Source organism: Antennarius striatus, chromosome 11 (genome assembly GCF_040054535.1).
Source record: "Antennarius striatus isolate MH-2024 chromosome 11, ASM4005453v1, whole genome shotgun sequence".
Classification (NCBI taxonomy): Eukaryota; Metazoa; Chordata; class Actinopteri; order Lophiiformes; family Antennariidae; genus Antennarius; species Antennarius striatus.
The window spans coordinates 15,261,712-15,282,681 of record NC_090786.1 but is presented as its reverse complement, the minus strand read 5'-3'; the positions used below and the strand labels follow the sequence as shown (position 1 = coordinate 15,282,681).

Below are 20,970 nucleotides of genomic sequence, written 5' to 3'. Positions count from 1 at the left end.
GAGAGCGAGGCAAGCCCACTTGACTGTTTTTGCCGAACATACACGAATCACTGTGTACGTTTGACACATCGTGTCAATTCGTGGTGACACGCCCCCCTTAGCCATCACTGGCTGCAGGTGATCACGTGACGCTACATCGATTAGCCTACCTGTGCTACAGGGGATTTTGCACACTCAGTAGTTGATTTATGCCTGTCATGATGGCACGTCATCTGACTGCTTTTTTATATTTTAATTCATAATAACCATGTTAAGCAAAAAAAAAAAAAAAGTGTTCGGACGAATATGTGCAACGTGAATTTACATGTACCGTATAACGGAATGCGATGGGAGTCAGCCTTTTGCATGATTTGCAATGTCAAGTTGAGCAACTCTAGTCTTGCTTTGGCAAAAATAAAGGAAGACTTCCTTAAGCTGCGTGGAAAACAAAAGAAACAGACTTTGCTGTGAAAATTACATCAGAGTAATACTTGCCAAGGTGACGCCACGCATATCTGAACTGGTCTCTCAATAACAGCAGCAGAAGTCACACTGATTTGCAGGTAGGTCATTTCATGTGAGTTCATGCACTGTCTTGGTTTTGTTCTTTGAAAAAGGTGACATTAATGCACAATTCATTAAATACACCAGTAAAACATTAAAAAAAAAAAAAAACTAAAGAAGGGTTCGGTGAGTGAGCATAAGAAACCGGCAGGGTTTGGTTCCTCCAACAAGGTTAAGAACCACTGCCCTGTTGGCATCTTGCTATTTAGTTGCCTTATTTAGAGGCATGTTATACTATTAGTTTTGAATTGCTGTATTGAGTCAGCTTCAGTATTAATTTTGATTGAGAGTTTGCTTATGTGTCTATTTGAGACTCGGCCTTATTTTTTTTCTGAATTTTATTTATTTGATTTAACTGTATTTGTATTGCATTTTTCATAAATGCACCTGGCCTAATTGGTTTGCTCATGTGCTTGACCTTTTTTCTTTTGAATTTCATTTATAAAGCACACTTAACCAATAAAAATGTGGATTTCAAATCTTCTCGTCTTTGTGTATTCTATTGATTAGTCTTGCACTATAATTTTGTAATGTCCTAGAATTCAAATTCTTTATGAGATTAAAATGTGATTAATTAGATTTATTAATTACAAATCCTGTAATTAATTAGATCAATTTTTTTAAGTGCCTGACAGCACTAATATACATTTTCAAAGCCAATCCCCAAAATCTTTCTGTAAACATGGTCTGCTCTGATGAGGCCAGAGCCTTGATGCCAATCTTAAAAATAAATATTTCACAAATACTATTCTAACTCAACTATAGATTCTGACACTCATTTTCAAAATCGCTATTTACAAAAAAATGTATTTCTAATCACTATCTTTTTTTTTCATAAAATCAATGAAGTTCTTTTGTACATTCTATGTTGATTCATATTTCCTTCAGTAAGCCCTAGATAACACAATGAGACGACTGGGCAGCAGTCATAAAAAAGACATAAATAATTGGATGGTGAGTTATTCCATATAAATCAGTCACACTGTATTCTTTCCTTACACACTCCAGTATTTGCTGTGAAATTGGAAGACATGAAAGCACCCTTAATATGGGGAAATCTCTTCTGAAATTTGCTAAACCAGTGGTGGCCTCTCATAAATCACCTGAACAAAGAAGCACAACATCACACATTATAAACATGCACTGTTCACATTTTTATCTAAGTTCATAACATGTACTGAAAAATGGCTTCATACTCTGTGCAGAGAATAATAGATCCATTCTGTTATCCATTATCTAAAAGCTGAACCATAACTTAACTCACCGACATGAAAGTCTTGGATTTCAAGGTCCACACCTGAAGAACATGTATCTTCTTTTGTCCATTTTCTGCTTAGATACATACACTCTCTCATGGAAGACAAGCAATAGAGTTTTTCATCACTGTAGTCTCTCATTGGCATTGATCAGCCATATTGATGTGGAGCAGATCCCCTTCTACTCTACCTGGGGAGCCAGATGAGCCTTGTTCATATTGATCCAAGCTTTTTATTCTACATTCTCCTCTGTACTTTCTTTGAGTTGAGAAATAATATGCGTTTGTCAGCTTTTATATTCTATTTTCTTTGGCAAATGCTTTAATGACTATAAATCTAAAGTCTGCTGCTGAATTTGTCATCTACGATTTACTCAAGAGGATGGAAACATTGTTGAAACCTGGCTCCATCATCAAAATGAACTGTTTCGACCGTTCACAGATGTGCACATTACTTTTCGTTTAATCTGGGCTGATGATGATAAAACCGAGACAAGCACAACAACAAAACAAAAAGCTGAATGTGATTAATGCATATAAATGTTTGCTTGACAAGAGCAAACCTAATGTTCTTGAAATATGGTCTCAATGCATCCCTTTAAAATAATTACCATGTACAGTATTATATATGTGTTCTAATTGTATGGCTACGCTTTTCAATCCTTTATCGTACATCTTTTTTCACATATTAGCCCTCTTTTCTTCTCTTCCCCTGTTTTCTGTGCTCATTGTTTAAATGCCTCTCTGCGTTAAGTCCCTCACTCTGTCTGTCTTCCTGCATCCCTCTCCGGAACAGAATCTGTGGAAATGTACTAATCTGGGGAGCTTTATTGCAGTCTTGCCAATTTTCCATGTCAAGATACACAAATCTCACTCCAGGCAATTACAGACCATTTTTCTTTGCACTGCAGAGGAGTTTGCTTCTCCATCTCTGTTGCAATTATAGGTGCTTCTGTGATCTATCTAATACAATTGCATTTCTTTTAAAATACAGTATACACTTTATACTATATATTATATTCAATTAGTTGATTATTACTGAAAAATAATCACACTTGACAAGGAGCATTCCTCTGGAATCTCATTATGCTGAATAACAACAGACACAGTTAAGCCAGAGTCTGACTCAGAATTTCAACAAAACTCACCTGCTCCATGGTGTATGGCAAACCTCTTCACCACATGGTCTGAAATTCCCTACACACATTTTAGATGATTCATTGAATATTATAATTCATTCCAACCAACAGTATATATATATATATATATATATATATATATATATATATATATATATATATATATATATATATATATATATATATATATATATATATATATATATATAAATTGCGCAAGCGGATGAAGCGGGTAGGAGAGTGATCGAATGAATGAATACATTTTTTCTAACCTCAATTTCATACGGAAAGCATTAATTATTAATGTCTGCCATCACAGACATGTGCAATATCTCAGGTTAGAGCTGTGAAATTGTGATCCTGAGAGACAACCCTGGAGATGAAACTCTTCAGGCTTCGTGAAGTTAAAAAGGCAACCATAGCACTGTTTATAAAACAATACACACTACATGGGAGTTAAGATATCTAGCAAATAGTTTTAACAAGTTCAACTCGGACAGTCCACATTATCTAAAAGACACATTTCTTATAAAGTTGCCAAGTTTTTCAAACAGGCTTCAGATGGTTGCAGCTGTCTGGTGTCTCTGTGTAAGATCTTTTCTGTTATGTTCTAAAAATCTCAGCTGTGACAAATATATATGAGGCTTACACATATCCTAGAGCATCAAGAAAAAGCAAAGAAAGTGTAACTCTAATGCATACATTAAGCTTTTCGCTATTACCATTGTGCATGTGCACTATTACCAAGTGCACATGCACCCCTTTGAGCTAAAAATGACTATGAACATCTGTTATATAAGAACTGTGGCAAATCCTTTCACAGCTTGTCACAATAGCTGTTATTTCTTGCTAACATGTACAAGCACAGTCACACGTGCAAAAAACAGTGATAAAACTCAAAAAGGCACTTTTCAGCTTTCTTTTAACAAACTTGTCAAACTAACAGCTAAGATTAAAGTCCACTTTTATTACCCCCAGTGGGTAAATTATCTTTACATTTTCTTGTACATGCATATTCATGAGTTAGAGAGAGCATACAATGCCGTGTACAGGCCCCGGAAACAAACACAAAACACTAGGGGCCTGTAAGTATGCAGTTAGTTGAACATCAAACAGTACAGGAGAGGCAGAGTGACAGGCAGCGACTTCAGGGTGTGCCCCAAATGAGCAGCTTGTGAGAGGGATGGCACCTTGCTCAAGAACGCCTAGGTAGTGACTGGGAGATGAGCTGACACCTCCCATTGTCAGCTCACACTCTGAAGATGGCTGGCGGGAGCGGGAATCGAACCACCAATATGTGATCATAAGGCATCCACTCTACCACTGAGCCGCTGCCGCCCCCTTAAAGCAGGAGTAACACATGAAGCCTCTTGGCAACCCAACCCAACTGTCCTGTTCACCTGCACCTTAGATGATATGTTCTTCTGCTCTTCACTCTGGTCCATATAACTGTGAAATCCAAACCAAAACATACCAGAAAATGAAAATTATTTCCACTGCTGGCCACGGTGCTGTCAGAGGTACATATAGCCAGGTAATCACAGTATGCTGCAGCTTTACTGCAACAAAGTTCACAATAAGAAGCCAGATGGCATAAGTGAATATTGAATGCCTAAAATGTATTTAAAATGCATAGGTAGCTATTTTTGAATGGATTGAATCTCTTGATTAAAAAAATTCTATCGTGCTAGACCATTATGACCATTGCAGCTTTACAAGCTGTCAAAATTTCATTAACTTGATGCTCATACATCCCACTGAGATTGTTCTACATGGGCGGTACTTCCCACATGCTGTATGTCAAGTGACACTTTTCATAATGCTTTTTACTGAACCAAAAATCCTCCCACTCACTGAACTGAGCTGAATCCCAGCTTAAGCACGATACTGTCATTGGGAATGCAAACATATGCACATCTCCTTCCAAGATGCTTTTCTGTCAGTGTTAAGTCAACAGGTCCATAATGAGAAAAGGCACTGACATTAGCGTATAAGTAGCTACTGTCCTATGTTGGGCTTTTTAATATTTCTTTTACCATTGATATAAATCTTCATGTTGATCCTTATCCGTCTTGCTTGGATTTAAGTGTTTGATTTTCTAATTCACATTATATTACAAATGCCAAAGTGACAAGCTGTGTAGATGAAACAATAGTACGACATTATGGATTAATAAAGTATCTATCTATCTATCTATCTATCTATCTATCTATCTATCTATCTATCTATCTATCTATCTATCTATCTATCTATCTATCTATCTATCTACCATCAAAACTTGCATAACACACACATAAAAATCTGTGTTTGACTTTATATTGTCATATCCTACAAAGAGTATCCTATAAATCCTTATATGTGACCATGTCGAATACCAGCACCTTGTTAAATCCAAATGTAACAGTAAAAGTGATATTCTGATGCTCAGTTTTGGCATTTATTAAATCTAGCGGTAAACTGTAAAAACTAAAAATGTACTTGGAAATATAACTATCACTGGCGCTATCAATAACTTTATTGTGATGATAGTTTCAAACCATTTATTCAATCCTTCTCTTCTGCTTATGCTAGACTGCCAGGACCTCCAGTTTTATTTTGTGTTGCCCCTATTTACATTTCCTTGTACTTAAAATTAATATTTCCATTCATGTATTTTTAGTTATTATTATTATTATGTAGTTAAGTTTTATATTGTCACTGTGGCTGCTTCTTGTCTGATTCATATGAGCTTAAAATAGGCTCATCTTTGATGAGTAATTGCTACTGTATGTGTTATATAGTGAAGAGCAGGCTGTTTATTATTCATATACTGAAGTAAGCATTCAATGGAGCCTTTCTTCAAAGAGATCCCTGGTGTCAAGATCATTTTTTAGTCACCAGCTCTGCTAGTGACACCATTGCAATAAGAAACTCATTGATGCAAAAAAGTCCAGAGCTGTCAATATTATCAGAATTAAAAGAAGCACTATAAACATTTTGCCGTGTGAGATGTCACACATCATGTACAAACAAATGACTGAAGGGATTGCCCATCTTGTTGATATCCCAAGGAACATGCATAGCATAATAAAACAGGGTAGTGTCCTTATTTAGAAGGTGAAAGCAATTACATTAAAAAGTACACTAATTTAGAAAAAGCCCCGTTGTACCTGTAAGCCTGTCTGCACAGCCTGCATGCCCTCTTAAGCTGCACACGGCAGTTCATTACAATGACAGCAATTAAATACCCCATGAATTTTGTGTCAGCAGCATTATGACTTATCCTACTGTATGCCCTGCTAAATCGAAACACGTCCTTCAAAATCCAGAAAAAGCAGAACACAGTAAGAATCCCATTCTCAAAGGACCAGATGTAAAGCAATAACCAACAAGTGGCTGACATAAAACAGGAGAACCTCAGAGGGGAAAGAGGAGCACTGAGGGCAGAAAGGCACTGTCCTCACATCTTACTTCAATAATCAAACTGGGGTATGTGCTTATGACATCATACACACAGGCCTGACAAAGTTTTTGACTGTAACACATGGGATAACCAGCAATGGACTAAATTAGAAGCAGTGTGTTCAGATTTGTGTGTCATCAGCATTCTCTCTATGCCCCCTGTGGCTTCCCTTCTGCCAAATCAAATGAGGGTGTGCGTACATATTACATATATAAAATATGTGGCTTTCAAAACAAGCAATATAGTGTATATTTAACACACAGGTCAGCATCAAGTGCACATAATGTGTATAAAACGGATTTAACAGTAAAGAAAATAAATAATTAACAGAAAACCAAGAGTATCAAAAGTCAACATAAACATTAAAATGGTGATTTTGAAATGGTTGCATGAGACAGGTGTGGTGTAGTAAAACTGATTATTTTTACATAATTGCATGAAAACATAGGATTTAATAAGCTGTACTACATTTTTTTGTAAATATGTTGAAAAACACACTTGTACACATTGATATGTAAACTCAAAAGCTACAAATAGGATTATGAAAGAGACACTTACCTTAGAATTTGTTTTTAAAAAAATCAATCCCCTCATTTCTTAATGGGGAATGGTATGATTTACATGTAAATATTTGCCTGTGTGTGTAAGTATGCAGTGTAAGTTGTGTATATACACAAATAAAATTTGTGTTCAGCATGAAGTGGAGCCTGGAACATCCACAGAGCAGCTTGGAAACTTACCTATTCAGATGATGATTGACAGGTATATGATATGAAAAAAGCATTCACCATGAAAATATATCTTTCATTTGGTTTATTGATATCATAAAATAAATCTTTGTTTTTTTTTTTTAATCAAATTGCAGTGGAACTATTGAATATCAAGTTCAAATTCAAATTTCAAATCATCTTGTATAGTATTTTTTCATGTCATTCTCCAGATAGTAATCCACTTCCACTGACATTTAATTACCCATATTTCCCAGTAAGACAATGAATTGCTGATTTGACTTCAAAAACCAAGTTCAAAAGAATAAAAAAAAATTACCTTGAATGCTCAGGAGGGACCTTAAAAGCCAAACTTCCCCTCTCTGCCCTAAGGAGGAGAGTCAAATGGCAAAGATCAGAAGTCCACTTACCCCTCAGGGAGAAGAGGATCACAGCCAGGATTGGAGGCCCACAACACTACAATCAGGCCTCACCCGCAACCCCAAAATTCATTGTTAAGCAAAACATAAAAGAGTGTAGTTACCCCTGGGTGGTAGTGGTGGTGGACTACTGTATATAGAAAAACAACTAGTTTTATATGCTCATGTAAGACCCATTTATCATCCCCATGCTTCAAGCAGAAAAGAAATAGGTAACACAGCTTAAATGTGTGAATGCAATGTGGAGGCAGAACCTACCTTGATAAGCTTTCATTTACAGTATAAAAAAATGCCAATGAATGATCTGCTTAATTATGCAAGTGTAAGCAATGCCAGAAAACACTGTTGTAATAGTTGAATTAAGTCAGATAATTGAAAAAGTAGTACCTTTGCTTTTACCTATGAAATTGGATGAAATGTTCCATGAAGGACGCAGATTCCACACAAAAAAGGAGAACAAAGGAGAGGAGACACGTATAAGTGTCATATTCAAGTTGGAAAAGGACGACAGAATAAATAGGCTTTTTGGATGTATATATAAAATAATTAATGGGGAACTAATGATGAATAAAATAAAGAGCAATACTACACAACCTCTCCCTGCTGCATGATAAGGATATGCAGTACCACAGAAATTGAGAAATGAAGATTGAATGGACAGTCTGTTCAGACAGCAGTAACATGCGTTACAGACATAGATAAGGACTATCTTAAATATTCTATAAACTAATTTCCACCACCATGCTTTAATTCTTAATTATGCAAATGAAACTGCCATCATAATACAACATTATATTTTACAGTACTTCAGCTTTTATAAAAAAGTAAAAATGGGAAGAGGCAACCAGCAGAGCAGGTTGGGCAGTAGAAAGCTAAATGAGACCAAAAAGAGGTCATATGAATTCAACTAGGTGATTCAAAACAATTAAAATGACAACTAATACACGATCAGCTTCAAGCCAGAGCATTGCCCATGTTAGATGCACACACATTTTAAGCACAGTGGGGATAATCGAGGAATGGTGGGAAGAAGGAACAGAGTTCATACCTTGGTCGCCCATCATCAGGTGTGCCAGACCTTAAAGGAAAACAAGAGCACAGTCAGCAGAGAACCAGGGATCATGGGAAGCTGTGAGGAACTAACACAGAGACATCTTTTACTGGGTAGATGTCTGTGAGTGCTGGGATAAGGAAGAGTGGGATGGTAAGAGATAGGAGGGTGCACAGACAAGGTCCTTATGATGAGCATTTAGTCAACCACACAGGTTGCAATGCATCATCAGCCACTTACGAGTCATCATTTAGAAATATAAATTCAGCTTGATGTTTTGCATTTTTCTCCATTTGATGAAATGAACAAAAGACTTTTTCCCCACCTGCCAGTGAAAGAAAAATCTCCTTGCATCAGTGTATGCATATGTTGTTTTGCTTTAAACTTCAACAAATGTCAAGTGTTCACACAAATCTGAACCATAAATACATCATACAGAGAAAAAAATTGCTTACTGGTCAAGTCAAATTACTATTATCATGCTGCATTCATGTGACCAAAACAGTTAATTCTCCATAATTATGTTACCATTCAAGTGATGTGTTTAGTATTGGTATCACTCAATAACATTATAAAACGGGAAATGCTGCAGTGTGATTGGTGATACAGAACAATCTGTTGGCTAGATTCCTGCAAATGACTGTGGGCAGAGGAAGGGGATTTATTTTAAGTACCAACTGGTTCATTTTGGTCCTTTCCATGAGAAAGATTAGGTCTGAGTTATACAATGTACTTTTATATTCTAATTTGCATGCAATCTAATTTATTTGAACCACAAACTAATAATTTACTCCATCCACTTGTCTAAAAGAGTTTGTCAGTCTGTCTTTATGGACATTAATTTTCTTATTTAACATAAAAGCTGTTTTTACTGAGAATCCAGGAGTAATAATCATTTCACAAGTCACACAACAAGCATTTCTCAGAGGCTGCTGAAAGTATTGCTGAAAATTATTAAGTGAGAGATAACTTCAATGACTTCACTTCATATATAAACACGGAAAAAATCACATTTTTACCCGTTGCAATACCATTGTTTCTGTTTTACAAAGACTGCCTACATTCAGGTACATAATCATTTTTTGCATTAGTCTCAGCTGCATTTAATGTGTAAAATGCAGATAAGTTCATGAGACACACCAACAACACTGACACATACAAATTCTATATGCATGAATTCTGAGATCTCCAGACTAAGCAGTCAAGGAATGTTTTTTGAAAAAAATAAAAGATAGATAAAGACAAAGCAAAAGCAGTAGGAGCTGCTAATCTACTCAAAAGCTAAACAGTCAAATATTCACCACCATGTGCACAGGAGACTTTGTGTGTCACTCTTTTAAGGGTGATGTACCATGTCTCACAGGCTGGAAAATACATCCGCAGTGTATAGCTATCAGCCAACAGTGTAGATTCCTGGTGATCACTGTCCAGGACTGACGTCATTAGAATAATATTTCTGATAAATGTCATACTTTCTCAAAGTCAATCTCTGGTAATAACGATGGCATGACAAAACCAATGTCATTTGGACAACGCATAGTTCAGCTGAAGCCCTTGTGACATGCCAAGTGCATGTTAAGTATGTTATGCTGTCAGTTCACACTCTGCTGGTTTACACTCAGACGAGAGAAGTAGGTATTCGGCGAAGTGTGTTGAGTTCACATAGACAAGAATAAAATAATAATCCTTTTAAACATCTGCACTATTGACCATTAAGGTAGTGCCTTGGAAGTCAAGTGGAGCACACTTATATGTTGACAAAGATTCACAATTGCCACATATACTGTGGCAATTGTCTGCCCAGGAAAGGTGAAACATCAAAGTAAAACAGCCAACTGGAATGGTTCATCACCACTTTAATACTCAGTAAAAGCAGCACACCATAAACAAAACCACTAAGATGTATGTATGTAAATATATCATAGGGCTGAAATGTTTAGCTCAATTAGTGGAGCAGTCACCACATGTTTGGAAGCAGAGACAGTTTGACTCCATCTTCGCACTTTGCCTGATGAAAACAATCTAGAGGAGAGGGCTGCCAGTGTCCCCACCATTCCACACTTGTGTAGTGGGCAGTGAATGTGGGTCTCTTCAGAAAACCTTTTCTAAAAGCTGGTACAGCTTGCAAAATCTGGTGGTGGACTGCTGGTCAAAAGTCTGAAGTTCAACACAAAGAGAGTGGAGGCTGATGGCGGTCGAGCTGTGTCGTCTTGGTTCTCACTGGAAAAAAGCCTTCTTTCGATTACCATTAATGCAGCCCATTTGGAGCAGTGCTGGTTTCTGGATCATTACGATATCCTTGGTTGCACAATTTCTGAGATATATTTAGAGGCTCAATTTGAATATTAGGACAAGTGGTGTGCCATCTTTAGAGTAGATCTAGACTCCTAGACAAATGCCACTCTACATGGAAGCCATGTCAGGGCAAAAGGAGCTTTGTAAGTTTAAGTTTGTCGATAGTAGAATAGTTCTAAATCCATGTTTGGCCACTCCTAACTTATTCATAATTCTGAGGTAGCATCAAGTAGGGATGTTTCCTGGTCTGATTAACTGCTCTGCTCCTGCAACACCTCTGGTCCTGTAACAAGGTGTTTTTGCATGTGTATAGAATATCAATTGAATGGAGAATTGTAGGTTCTGTTGACTCTGAAGTCAGTCAAAATTAAGTTTCATGAAAATAACTAGAACCAAAGCAGACAGAGACTGCAACATCCCGGGACTTAACCTGACCTACTTTCAGGGTAGGTCAGGGTACCCTGAAAGTAGTACCTGACTAGCGCATAGACTAGTGCATATGGAGAAGTCCAGTGTGAATAAGACTATAGATCAAAGCACTATCTTTGATCTATGGTCTCACTCACACTGGCCTTCTCCCTCGTATATCTTATCCGGTTCCTGTATGCACAAAAATTGAAATTTGACCTTGACCTAATTTTGTCAAGGTTAAGTTCATATCATTTTTATCACCTTTGCGCCCGAGTAATCTTTTTTTTGTTTCATATCTCTATCTGTAACGGTTGCGAAGATATTTGGTGGACTAACAAACGGATGAATGAATTAACGGACAAACACACGGACGCTGACAATTACAATACATTACCGCTTTGAAGCAGGATGTAATGATTCACACATCTGCCTAATATACATTACACATGTGTACCATGTAAATCTGTAGTCCCCAACCTTTTTTGCACCATAGACAGGTTTAACAATAAATACAGTATTTTCTGCACTATAAGGCGCACTGGACTGTAAGGCGCGCCTTCAATGAATGGAATATTTTTAAAACTTTTTCATATATAAGGTGCAATGATTATAAGGCGCACTGCTGCTTTTTGAGAAAAAAATAAAGGCTTTTAGGTGCAGGAAGACCAAAGAGGAGGTTTATGGATGTAGTGAAAGAGGACATGAAGGTAGTTGGTGTGAGAGAAGAGCATGAAGAAGACGGGGTTAGATGGAGGCAACTGATTCGCTGTGGCGACCCCTGAAGGGAAAAGCCGAAAGGAAAAGAAGAAGAAGTGTGCCTTATAGTGCAGAAAATATTGTAATGTTTTCACGTTCTGGCCTTTAAGATGTACATCAAATGATATGACCAGCATAATTGTTTTGTTTTTTTAAATTTATAATTAAAAATGTGAATTCAACGTGTTTGCAACTTTATTAGCAGAGGAAAATTGTGACACTGTTTTTGGTTTGGTTTGCTTGCGTGGGAGTTTCAATTTATGGATAAAGTGTTCTGTGTTACTAGCCAGAGCGGCCACTTTACAAGGTAGTCATGAGGCAAGTGACAAACTAAAGAGTGACTCAGACATAATAAATGAAACAGAAATGATGTAATTTTTCTCTACTGGCCAGCACCAATTGATACATGGACCGGTGCTAGTCTGCGGCCTGGCGGTTGGGTAGATGTATGTATGTATGTATGTACAGTATGTATATATGTATGTATGTATGTATGTATGTATGTATGTATGTATGTATGTATGTATGTATGTATGCTTGTATGTATGCTTGTATGTATGTATGTATGTATGTATGTATGTATGTATGTATGTATGTATGTATGTATGTATGTATGTATGTATGTATATGAATGTAGATGATTCCCTGTGAATTTGGACTGTGTGTTTAGGTAGAGAGAATGATGGTTACCATGTAACCTTCACAAGTAAAGTTAGTAACCTTACTTTACATACTAGTTAAACCTTGAGTAGCTACTGTATTTTACCCGGGAGGGGAAGTGAATTTTCATTAGCATATCTTTTATGTGTGACAATGTACATGTGTGACATGCCTACTCAGCATGATCAATCAAATTTATTAGTCCAGTCTACTCAAGACCAATTACATTATAGAACAATTACGTACATTTTTTGAGGATCCTTTGCCATGATAATGTGTATACATGCAAAATATGAGAGAGAAAAAAAGCCACTCATCAAAATACCCACCTTCAGTGTACTTGTCTTCTGGAAGCACAGACAGGCAAAGAAAAAGAGAGGAAGACACTTATTAAGCAGCATGCAGACTAATACTGGCCATTGCATGTCTTCACCATGCAAGGCATTACACATAACATGCAAGTGTCCTTACTTTTGCCCTCCACAGTTTTTGCATTAAAACTGACCTGGAATAAGGGGCAGAGCCCTCTGAATCTGATTGCAGTGTTCCTTTTTTTTGTAAACAAATTGCAGCTTCACATGCATGTGATGCAATCCACCGTAAGAGAAAAATAACAAACCGGTAAATAAATACAGTGCATTGTGTCATATGCCTCTAAGGTTTCAGAGTGGGCCGTAGGGTCTTGTGACTGCAAACTCTATTCATGTGATTTTGCCACAGTATTGATATAATGACTTGCCCTCTGAATTAAATTGTCCTCGAATATACTTTGTCAATCAAGGTGAGATTTGTGTAGGTGGGAAGGGTGCCATGTAAAGTCAGTCACACTATTACGAGCAACTGAGAGACACTTGTTGGCAGAGTGAAACCAAACAGGTGAGATAAACAAAATAATTCAGAAAATTAGTTGAGATAATAAATAGGTTTAACAAAATTATGTGGATAAAACCATGCAAAATAATAATAATTATAATAATGACCAACTACCTACAATAGTCAACCAACAGTTTAATTCACCCACTAGATTTTAGCAAATTTACAAATTTACTATCTACTATCAGAAAAATGTTAAATCATGATATTATACATTCACAAAATCAGGTATATTGGCAAAAAACATTACTTAAAGGTTAGTAAGTTTTCACTTAAATCAAAGTAAGCATGTATTCACAGTGTTATTACAAAAGAAAGATGCTGTAATGAATCCCATTACTGGCCACATGTTTAGTTGGGTCCATTTCTGACAACAAAATAACCTCCTACCTCTTTTAAATGGTTTCTTGACCAGATTCAAGAGATTGTTTGACCCACAACTTACCATCACCACTGGCAGCCCTTCAAAATGAGAAATCATGCATATAAATATGCCATATCATCATTTTGTGAACAAAGAAAACAACACACAGCTAAACTTAAGTTCAACACCAATCTCCTAGTATTTCTGTAAAAGGTTCATTACACTCTACGTATATACTAGTGAGCAGTGCCAATTAAAAAAAAACAAAAACATTATTTATGTATTTTATTATTTTTTTTAGTTAAATAAAACTTGAATTTCAAATATTTAGCAAAAACTGTAATATGATTGGCACAAAATGTTCAATTATAATTTAGGCATGTACACATGTTTGCAACTTTTTGTACAATAAATTCCAATAAGATATATACAATGTAAATTTTAAAAAGGCACTTTGTTCACAAAAAGTCAGCTTTATAATGAAAAGCACACTGCTGAAAGGCATTCTGACAAAGCAAGCACAAGTCAGACTAGTGCAAGGTGACCACGTGTGAATAGAAAAGTAAAAGAATCAAACTACAGTCATGTCAGCACCTTAGACTGATCTTCATTTTTGCCAAGAAAATAAATTATTGGCACAATAGGGCCTTTTTAATGGCACTATTGTTATGATAGGTAATATTGTATATTTGATACTGTATTATTGTGATTCCCTTTCTCAAATAACCAAAATCACATTTAACTTTAAAAATTGCATTTAAATCTGAATCTGTCATTCATATATTTTAGATCAGTTATGTCATTTTTAGCATAGTAGGTGACTCGTGTTTTCATATGTTTTCATGTTTTCATATGTTTTCATGTCTCATATTTTCTTCAAACTCTGAGACAGCAGCACACAGCCAAGGTGAAGCCAAACAAAATGTAAAAACACATGAAAGTAAATATGAATTGATGAGAGAAAACAACAACCATTTATTCAAATTCTTTCCAGCGGTATTTGTAATTCTTCTGCAATCCTCAGTGATTTTTTTTATGAGAGGTTTCATTTGGTATTTTTCTGAAGAAAAAGAGCTTCCCTCTAACAGCAGTGTCACCTGACAAGTACTATTAAAACAATCCCCCAATCATAGACACAACAATTACACACACACACACACACACACACACACACACACACACACACACACGCACACACACACACACACACACACACACACACACTTACTTCCACAAATGTATCCAGCTGGTTACATCCTAATCCAGAGACGTAAATCCATTTAATCCCCCTGACAAAGTGATCCCAGTGCTATTGTGCTTGTAACACTACACCGAAATGCACTCAATTGTCTATCAGACAATCTGAATTGGAAATGGTCTTGTGCTGTTAATCATAGACATGGTGTACGCCTAAAAGAAAATAATTACATTACCATTCACATGAATGCTTCACCTAATTAACAATCTGTTGTTCAGCATCAGAAATTGATCAAATACACGTAATACTATTCATCTAAACATTGATGAGTGATGCATTTTTTACCTCAAAAGATGATTTTGAAACTTCTAACTCTGACTCACAACCAAGCTTTGACAAAGACCAGCATGGCTGTCCATGGCACTCACAGTACTCGATCCACCATTATAAACCATGCAGGCTACCATCAGCTTTCTCAACAAAATGTCATTAAAACACATCTTTCCTGTAGAATGTCTGAATGGAGTTGACTGAAGAGACAAGAGCAGGGAGGATTCAGGGTGACGCTGCATTTCACAAAATGGAGCATGTGTCACATTCACTAGACACAATGTCTACCGTTGGATGTAATTCATTTTTCTCACCCATTTGACGATTTGAGAACATCTTGTCTGTCTGAATCAACCTTTCGGCTGCTTTAGGTCTGTACATTATTGCACTGTTGTGCGAATTATACATTAAAAAAATGTAAACATTATTGCGAGGGCACTTTCGTTTATTGTCATATTTTTCCTGAAAATGTTCAATGGTCTTATTAGGATGCAAAAATGATTTTCACAAACAGAATAATGAAGCTTTGTTATTTGAAACAATGCATACTTGATAGAAGTTAACTGTATACCATCATAATCACAGCAACAACCCCTCCTAGGCTGCACCTTTTTAACATGTTGACACCAAGACAATGTCGATATACGTTGTTTTCCAGTGCATTTTTAACAGTCATCACTCAAAGTGCAATCTTAGCTGCTGTTCAATAATTGTTTTCTGTTAAAAAATTATTTCTGCATCCTATTCTCAGCCAAATTGCGTGTGCAATGTAACTGCTGTAAAACAAATTGTCCCAAACTCTCTGTGAAGGTTGTGCACATAACAATGTAATGTAGTGTAAAAGACCATTTCGGTCTTTGTTGTTTTTGTTTCTGTTTTGATGTTGCCCTCAGTGTGTTATCCTAAAGAGCTAGGATGGTAAGTTAGTTCTTTTAAATAACTAACCATTTTTTTTAAATTAAAAGTGTAATCAACTCAGCAGGGTGTGTTCTAGCAGGAACCAGTTTATCTCAGTCTTTCTTTCCTTCGCTCTCTCTCTCTCTCTCTCTCTCTCTCTCTCTCTCTCTCTCTCTCTCTCTCTATCTCTCCCCCCCTCTCTCTCTCTCTCTTTCTCTCAACCAGTCAAGGCAGATGGCCGCCCACTATGACTCTTAGGTTCTGCTCAAGCTTTCTGTCAGCTAAACATAAGAATAGTCTTTCCTTTCCTTTCTGTGCTTGATTGTGTGGGACAACTTGGTTCTACTGTATAACAGAAGCTCTTTCCTGAGTCCACTTGGAAAGTGGCTTGACATATCTTTTTGTTATAATATGGCGCTATACAAATGAATTGAAGTGAATGGATTAATAATAATAATAATAATAATTGTAATGTGTGTATTATTAAACAACAGAGAATTACTCATGAAAGCAGTTCAATACCATCTTAAAAAGCCTCATACTGAACCATTAGTTATGCCAGCAAAGTAGGTCAAGTTTGAATTGGAACTGAAGCTGAAACTTTCTTTTCAAAAAATTCTGTGTGAACATTTTAATGTCATTTAAAAGGTAGTGCAGATAAACTTTCAGGTTGAGGGCTTAAAACAGAACATAAAATGTGATGTCAGTCAACAAACATAATTTAAAAAAGAGAGCAAAATAAATGGTTTTATTTTTATTGAAATGAACTTTCTAATGTATGACGAGTTCAACTACAAAATTAATAAAGGATATGAATATTTTCTCCATGATCTCATCTGACAAAAATGCAACTCTAGAATTACTACATTTCCTTTTCATCTAAAGTGTGATTAATCAAAGGGGCACAAATGCCACGTGGCATCAATCTCTAGACCATTAAACAGTTGTCGACTTGAAAAATAGTATCAGGAAGGCAGCTATAAAATCTGTTGTCAAGGAGGCTCTCTAAGGGGAAAATGTAAAAGCCTTGGAACAAAGGTCAGAGCTAGCAGAGAATCGATTTGTTGTTAAATTACAATTTGGAGCAAATCAAGAAAAATGAGCATAAGTGAGGGCTTGTCCCTCAGTTTCACATCAAAAAACTGAATGCATCTATGTACCAGAGGAGTGTTGCACAGCCTACCATCTTCATTATTATCCCCCTCAAGCAACATAAGTGGGGAGAAGGTATTCCGGGTGATACCCTGATGAAAATTGATAACTGCAAAGACTGCACTGAACAATCTGAACTAAGCAGGAGAGTCGGTTGGCTGGGCCATATGAAAGTGTGTTTTACTGTAAGTCCACACACTGGAAACCAAAAAATGGGATTGTGTGATTTATTCGAGCCCCAAATGCCTTAATGAATGAAAGCTAGACTGTCGTTACTATTATGTAAATAGGTATATTCTCACTTCTTTGGCAACTTGCACATATTCAGGTTTTTCTTTGCGTAAATACTGAAAACAGACCAATTTGATTTTAATTATTTAAGATTTTCAACTCTCACGTGTATCAAGTATGACGATACACAGTTAGCTAGCACTGAATTCACTGACTACTGGGAAGGCTTACAGGGAGAAATGGCTGGCTATGAAGGCTAACATCATATGTTGACTAACATTATAAAGGAGATGCTTTTTTCTCATTGGTTGTACAGATATAGGGATCCAGTACCAGATACTGTTTATGGTAGTATTCAGTGTTGTTATTGGGTCTGTGAATGACTTCATGCCATGTCTGGGCTTCAATTCCATTGCCTACAAAAAAAACAAAAACAAAAAAAAAGTGCCAGACGACAGTGGAGAGGTTGTAAGTTTGTGAAGCTCATTTTTAAAAGAAAATCTTTGAAATCAATCACATTATCAAGCAAAACTTTTTGATAATTCATTTTGATGTTTTTTTGGCATTATGTGTTTTGATGAAGCCAATTTCAAACCATGAAAATTATGCCCATCTGTTTTTTTGCAGATTAATTCCAATTGGAATTGCATTGTATGGATTGAGTTCAGTGTAGATCTCCTTGCCGTAATTAAAATCTACAACTCTATACTGCTTATGTGATGATTTGAGGGATCACCTCTCAAACATTGAGGCTATCTTCATTAATCTTGTAATCATATCCAGTTTAAAATGCATAGGCAACAATGTAAAAAAAAATATTTAGAAAAAATCATCTTTTGTATCAAATGGCAATTCATGTTATCAATAATACAAGCCTGATTAGCCTAATTAGGTACAAGAACTGTCTTTATGTGCTGATCCTGGACTTTCACGTATTCAGACCATTGTTTACTGGACATCCTCGACTGTATCATTGGCCCTTCTTATCTTTTGCATACCACTCCAAGAGACAGTGTCAGGCTTGCAAACACTTCCTGTGAGTTCCTATCGTCCAAAGTCTAAAACGTAAAAATTGAAAAGCATTTTCCAAAATGTAACACTACTTACTGTCTTATTATTATAATTTGGTCTTCTTCACCTACTCTTCCATAAAGTACAGATGGAACCAGGGTATGATTTGTTGTGTGTGTGTGAGTGTGTGTGTCTGGGAGGGGGGGTGGGTGCAAAACCAAGCTTTAAATCACTGAGGTATTCCACTGCACTTACTTGAATAACACACTGATGTGCTTCCTGGTAATCAAAAGCCCAACATGTCACTTTATGTTTGATCACTCTATTTCATTTCCATTTAGTTTCTCATTCAACTCAACCAATAGTCAACATCAAATAGCAAAACATTCAGCGTTCAGCTTTGAAAAAGCTGTTAATGCTTCTGGGCAGAAACCTAACCCAGCCAACACTGGTTCCTACTCATACCTGAGCACCAATTATCCCCATAAGACCCACTATATAATTTACAATAGGTACCACATCAATAATTCCATCAATAATTAAAAAACTTCAAATAACAGCCAGATTGTGATAGTTTTCTTAGAGGTAGCCTATAGTTTACTCAATCAACTTGGGACAGTCACAATGTTCGCAAACATCCTCATGCACATACTTACATTGTGTGTTCATTTCCTGCTCAGCAATTTGCAGAGATGTGGATAAAAGAAGGACAAAACACTACAGATTGCACGCCAACAGGAAAGTTGAATTGACTACATGAAGTCTGACATCAGGGCAAACTGTTCTGACACTTGTTCAGTCATTTTGACATAATTTGAAATCTATGGTGTGTTAATGTTACATGAACACACCATTTGCATTAGTTTGAATCCTTTTGCCATGTACGTGTAAGTGACCCTTATCCATGGTCCTCACACTTAATTCTTCCACATCGTGGCTGGCACATAAAATAAAATATTTCGGGTCTTAAACTTAGGGGTTTGCAATTACCTGCACAAGAAAGGTAAAACATCAAAGTAAAACAGCCAATTGGAATGGTTACGTCTCAATAAAAGCAGTACACAACATATACAAAAGCACTGAGATGTATGTATACAGTATAATATAGGGCTGGAATGTATAGCTCAATTAATAGAGCAGTCACCAAATTTGGAAGCAGAGAGACAGTATGAATCCATCTTCGCACTTTGCCTGATGAAAAAAATCTAGAGGAGAGGGGTGCCAGTGTCCCCACCATTCCACACTTGTGTAGTGGGCAGTGAATGTGGGCCTCTTCAGAAAACATTTTCTCAAAGCTGGTACAGCTTGCAAAATCTGGTGGTGGACTGCTAGTCAAAAGTCTGAAGTTCAAGACAAAGAAAATGGAGGCTGATGGTGGTCGAGCTGTGTCGTCTTGGTTCTCACTGAAACAAAGCCTTCTGTCAATTACCATTATTGCAGCCCATTTGGAGCAGTGCTGGGTTCTGGATCACTATGATATCCTTGGTTGCACATTTTCTGAGATAATTGGAGACTCAGGTTGAATATCAGAACAAGTGGTGTGCTATCATTAGAGTTGATCCTAACCTCCTTGACAAATGCCACTACATGGAAGACATGTCAGTGCAAAAAGAGCTTTGCAAGTTTAGGTCTGTCGATAGTAGAATAGTGCTGTCCAAGTTTGGCCACTCCTAGAGGTTAACTTGACTACCTTGTATATACACTCAACAAAAATATAAACGCAACACTTTTGCTTTTGCTCACATTTTTCATGAGGTGGACTGAAATAAAAGGCCACCACAAAATGTGCAGTTTTGTTTCACAGCAAAAAGCCACAAATGCCACAAGCATTGAGGGAGCGTGCAATTGGCATACTGACAGCAGGAATGTCAACCAGATCTGTTGCTAGTGCATTGAATGTTAACATTTTCCACCATAAGTCGTCTCCAAAGGCGTATCAGAGAATATGGCAGTACATCCCCAGGACCTCCACATCCAGCAGGTTCACCTCCAAGATCGTCTGAGACCAGCCACTCAAACAGCTGCTGAAACAATTGGTTTTCATAACCAAACAATTTCTGCACAAACTGTCAGAAACTGTCTCAGGGAAGCTCAACTGCATGCTCGTCGTCCTCATCGGGGTCTTAACCTGACTCCAGATCGTTGCCGTAAGACTTGAGTGGGCAAATGCTCACATTCGATTTCGTCTGGCACGTTGGAGAGGTGTTCTCTTCAC

At 36.8% G+C, this 20,970-nt stretch overlaps 1 protein-coding gene across 5 annotated transcripts in view; it reads right to left on the bottom strand.

Moving 5' to 3' along the window:
* LOC137603478 (neurexin-1a-like) overlaps nucleotides 1-20,970 on the bottom strand; it is a 259,246-nt gene that overhangs the window by 226,189 nt on the left and 12,087 nt on the right. For all 5 annotated transcript variants that reach the window (XM_068326991.1, XM_068326989.1, XM_068326992.1 and 2 more), the window contains exons 3-4: nucleotides 8,575-8,604; nucleotides 7,427-7,474 (exon numbers count right to left, since the gene is read on the bottom strand). In XM_068326991.1, the coding sequence (XP_068183092.1) occupies nucleotides 7,427-7,474; nucleotides 8,575-8,604 (78 nt within the window). The remainder of the gene's footprint in view (nucleotides 1-7,426; nucleotides 7,475-8,574; nucleotides 8,605-20,970) is intronic.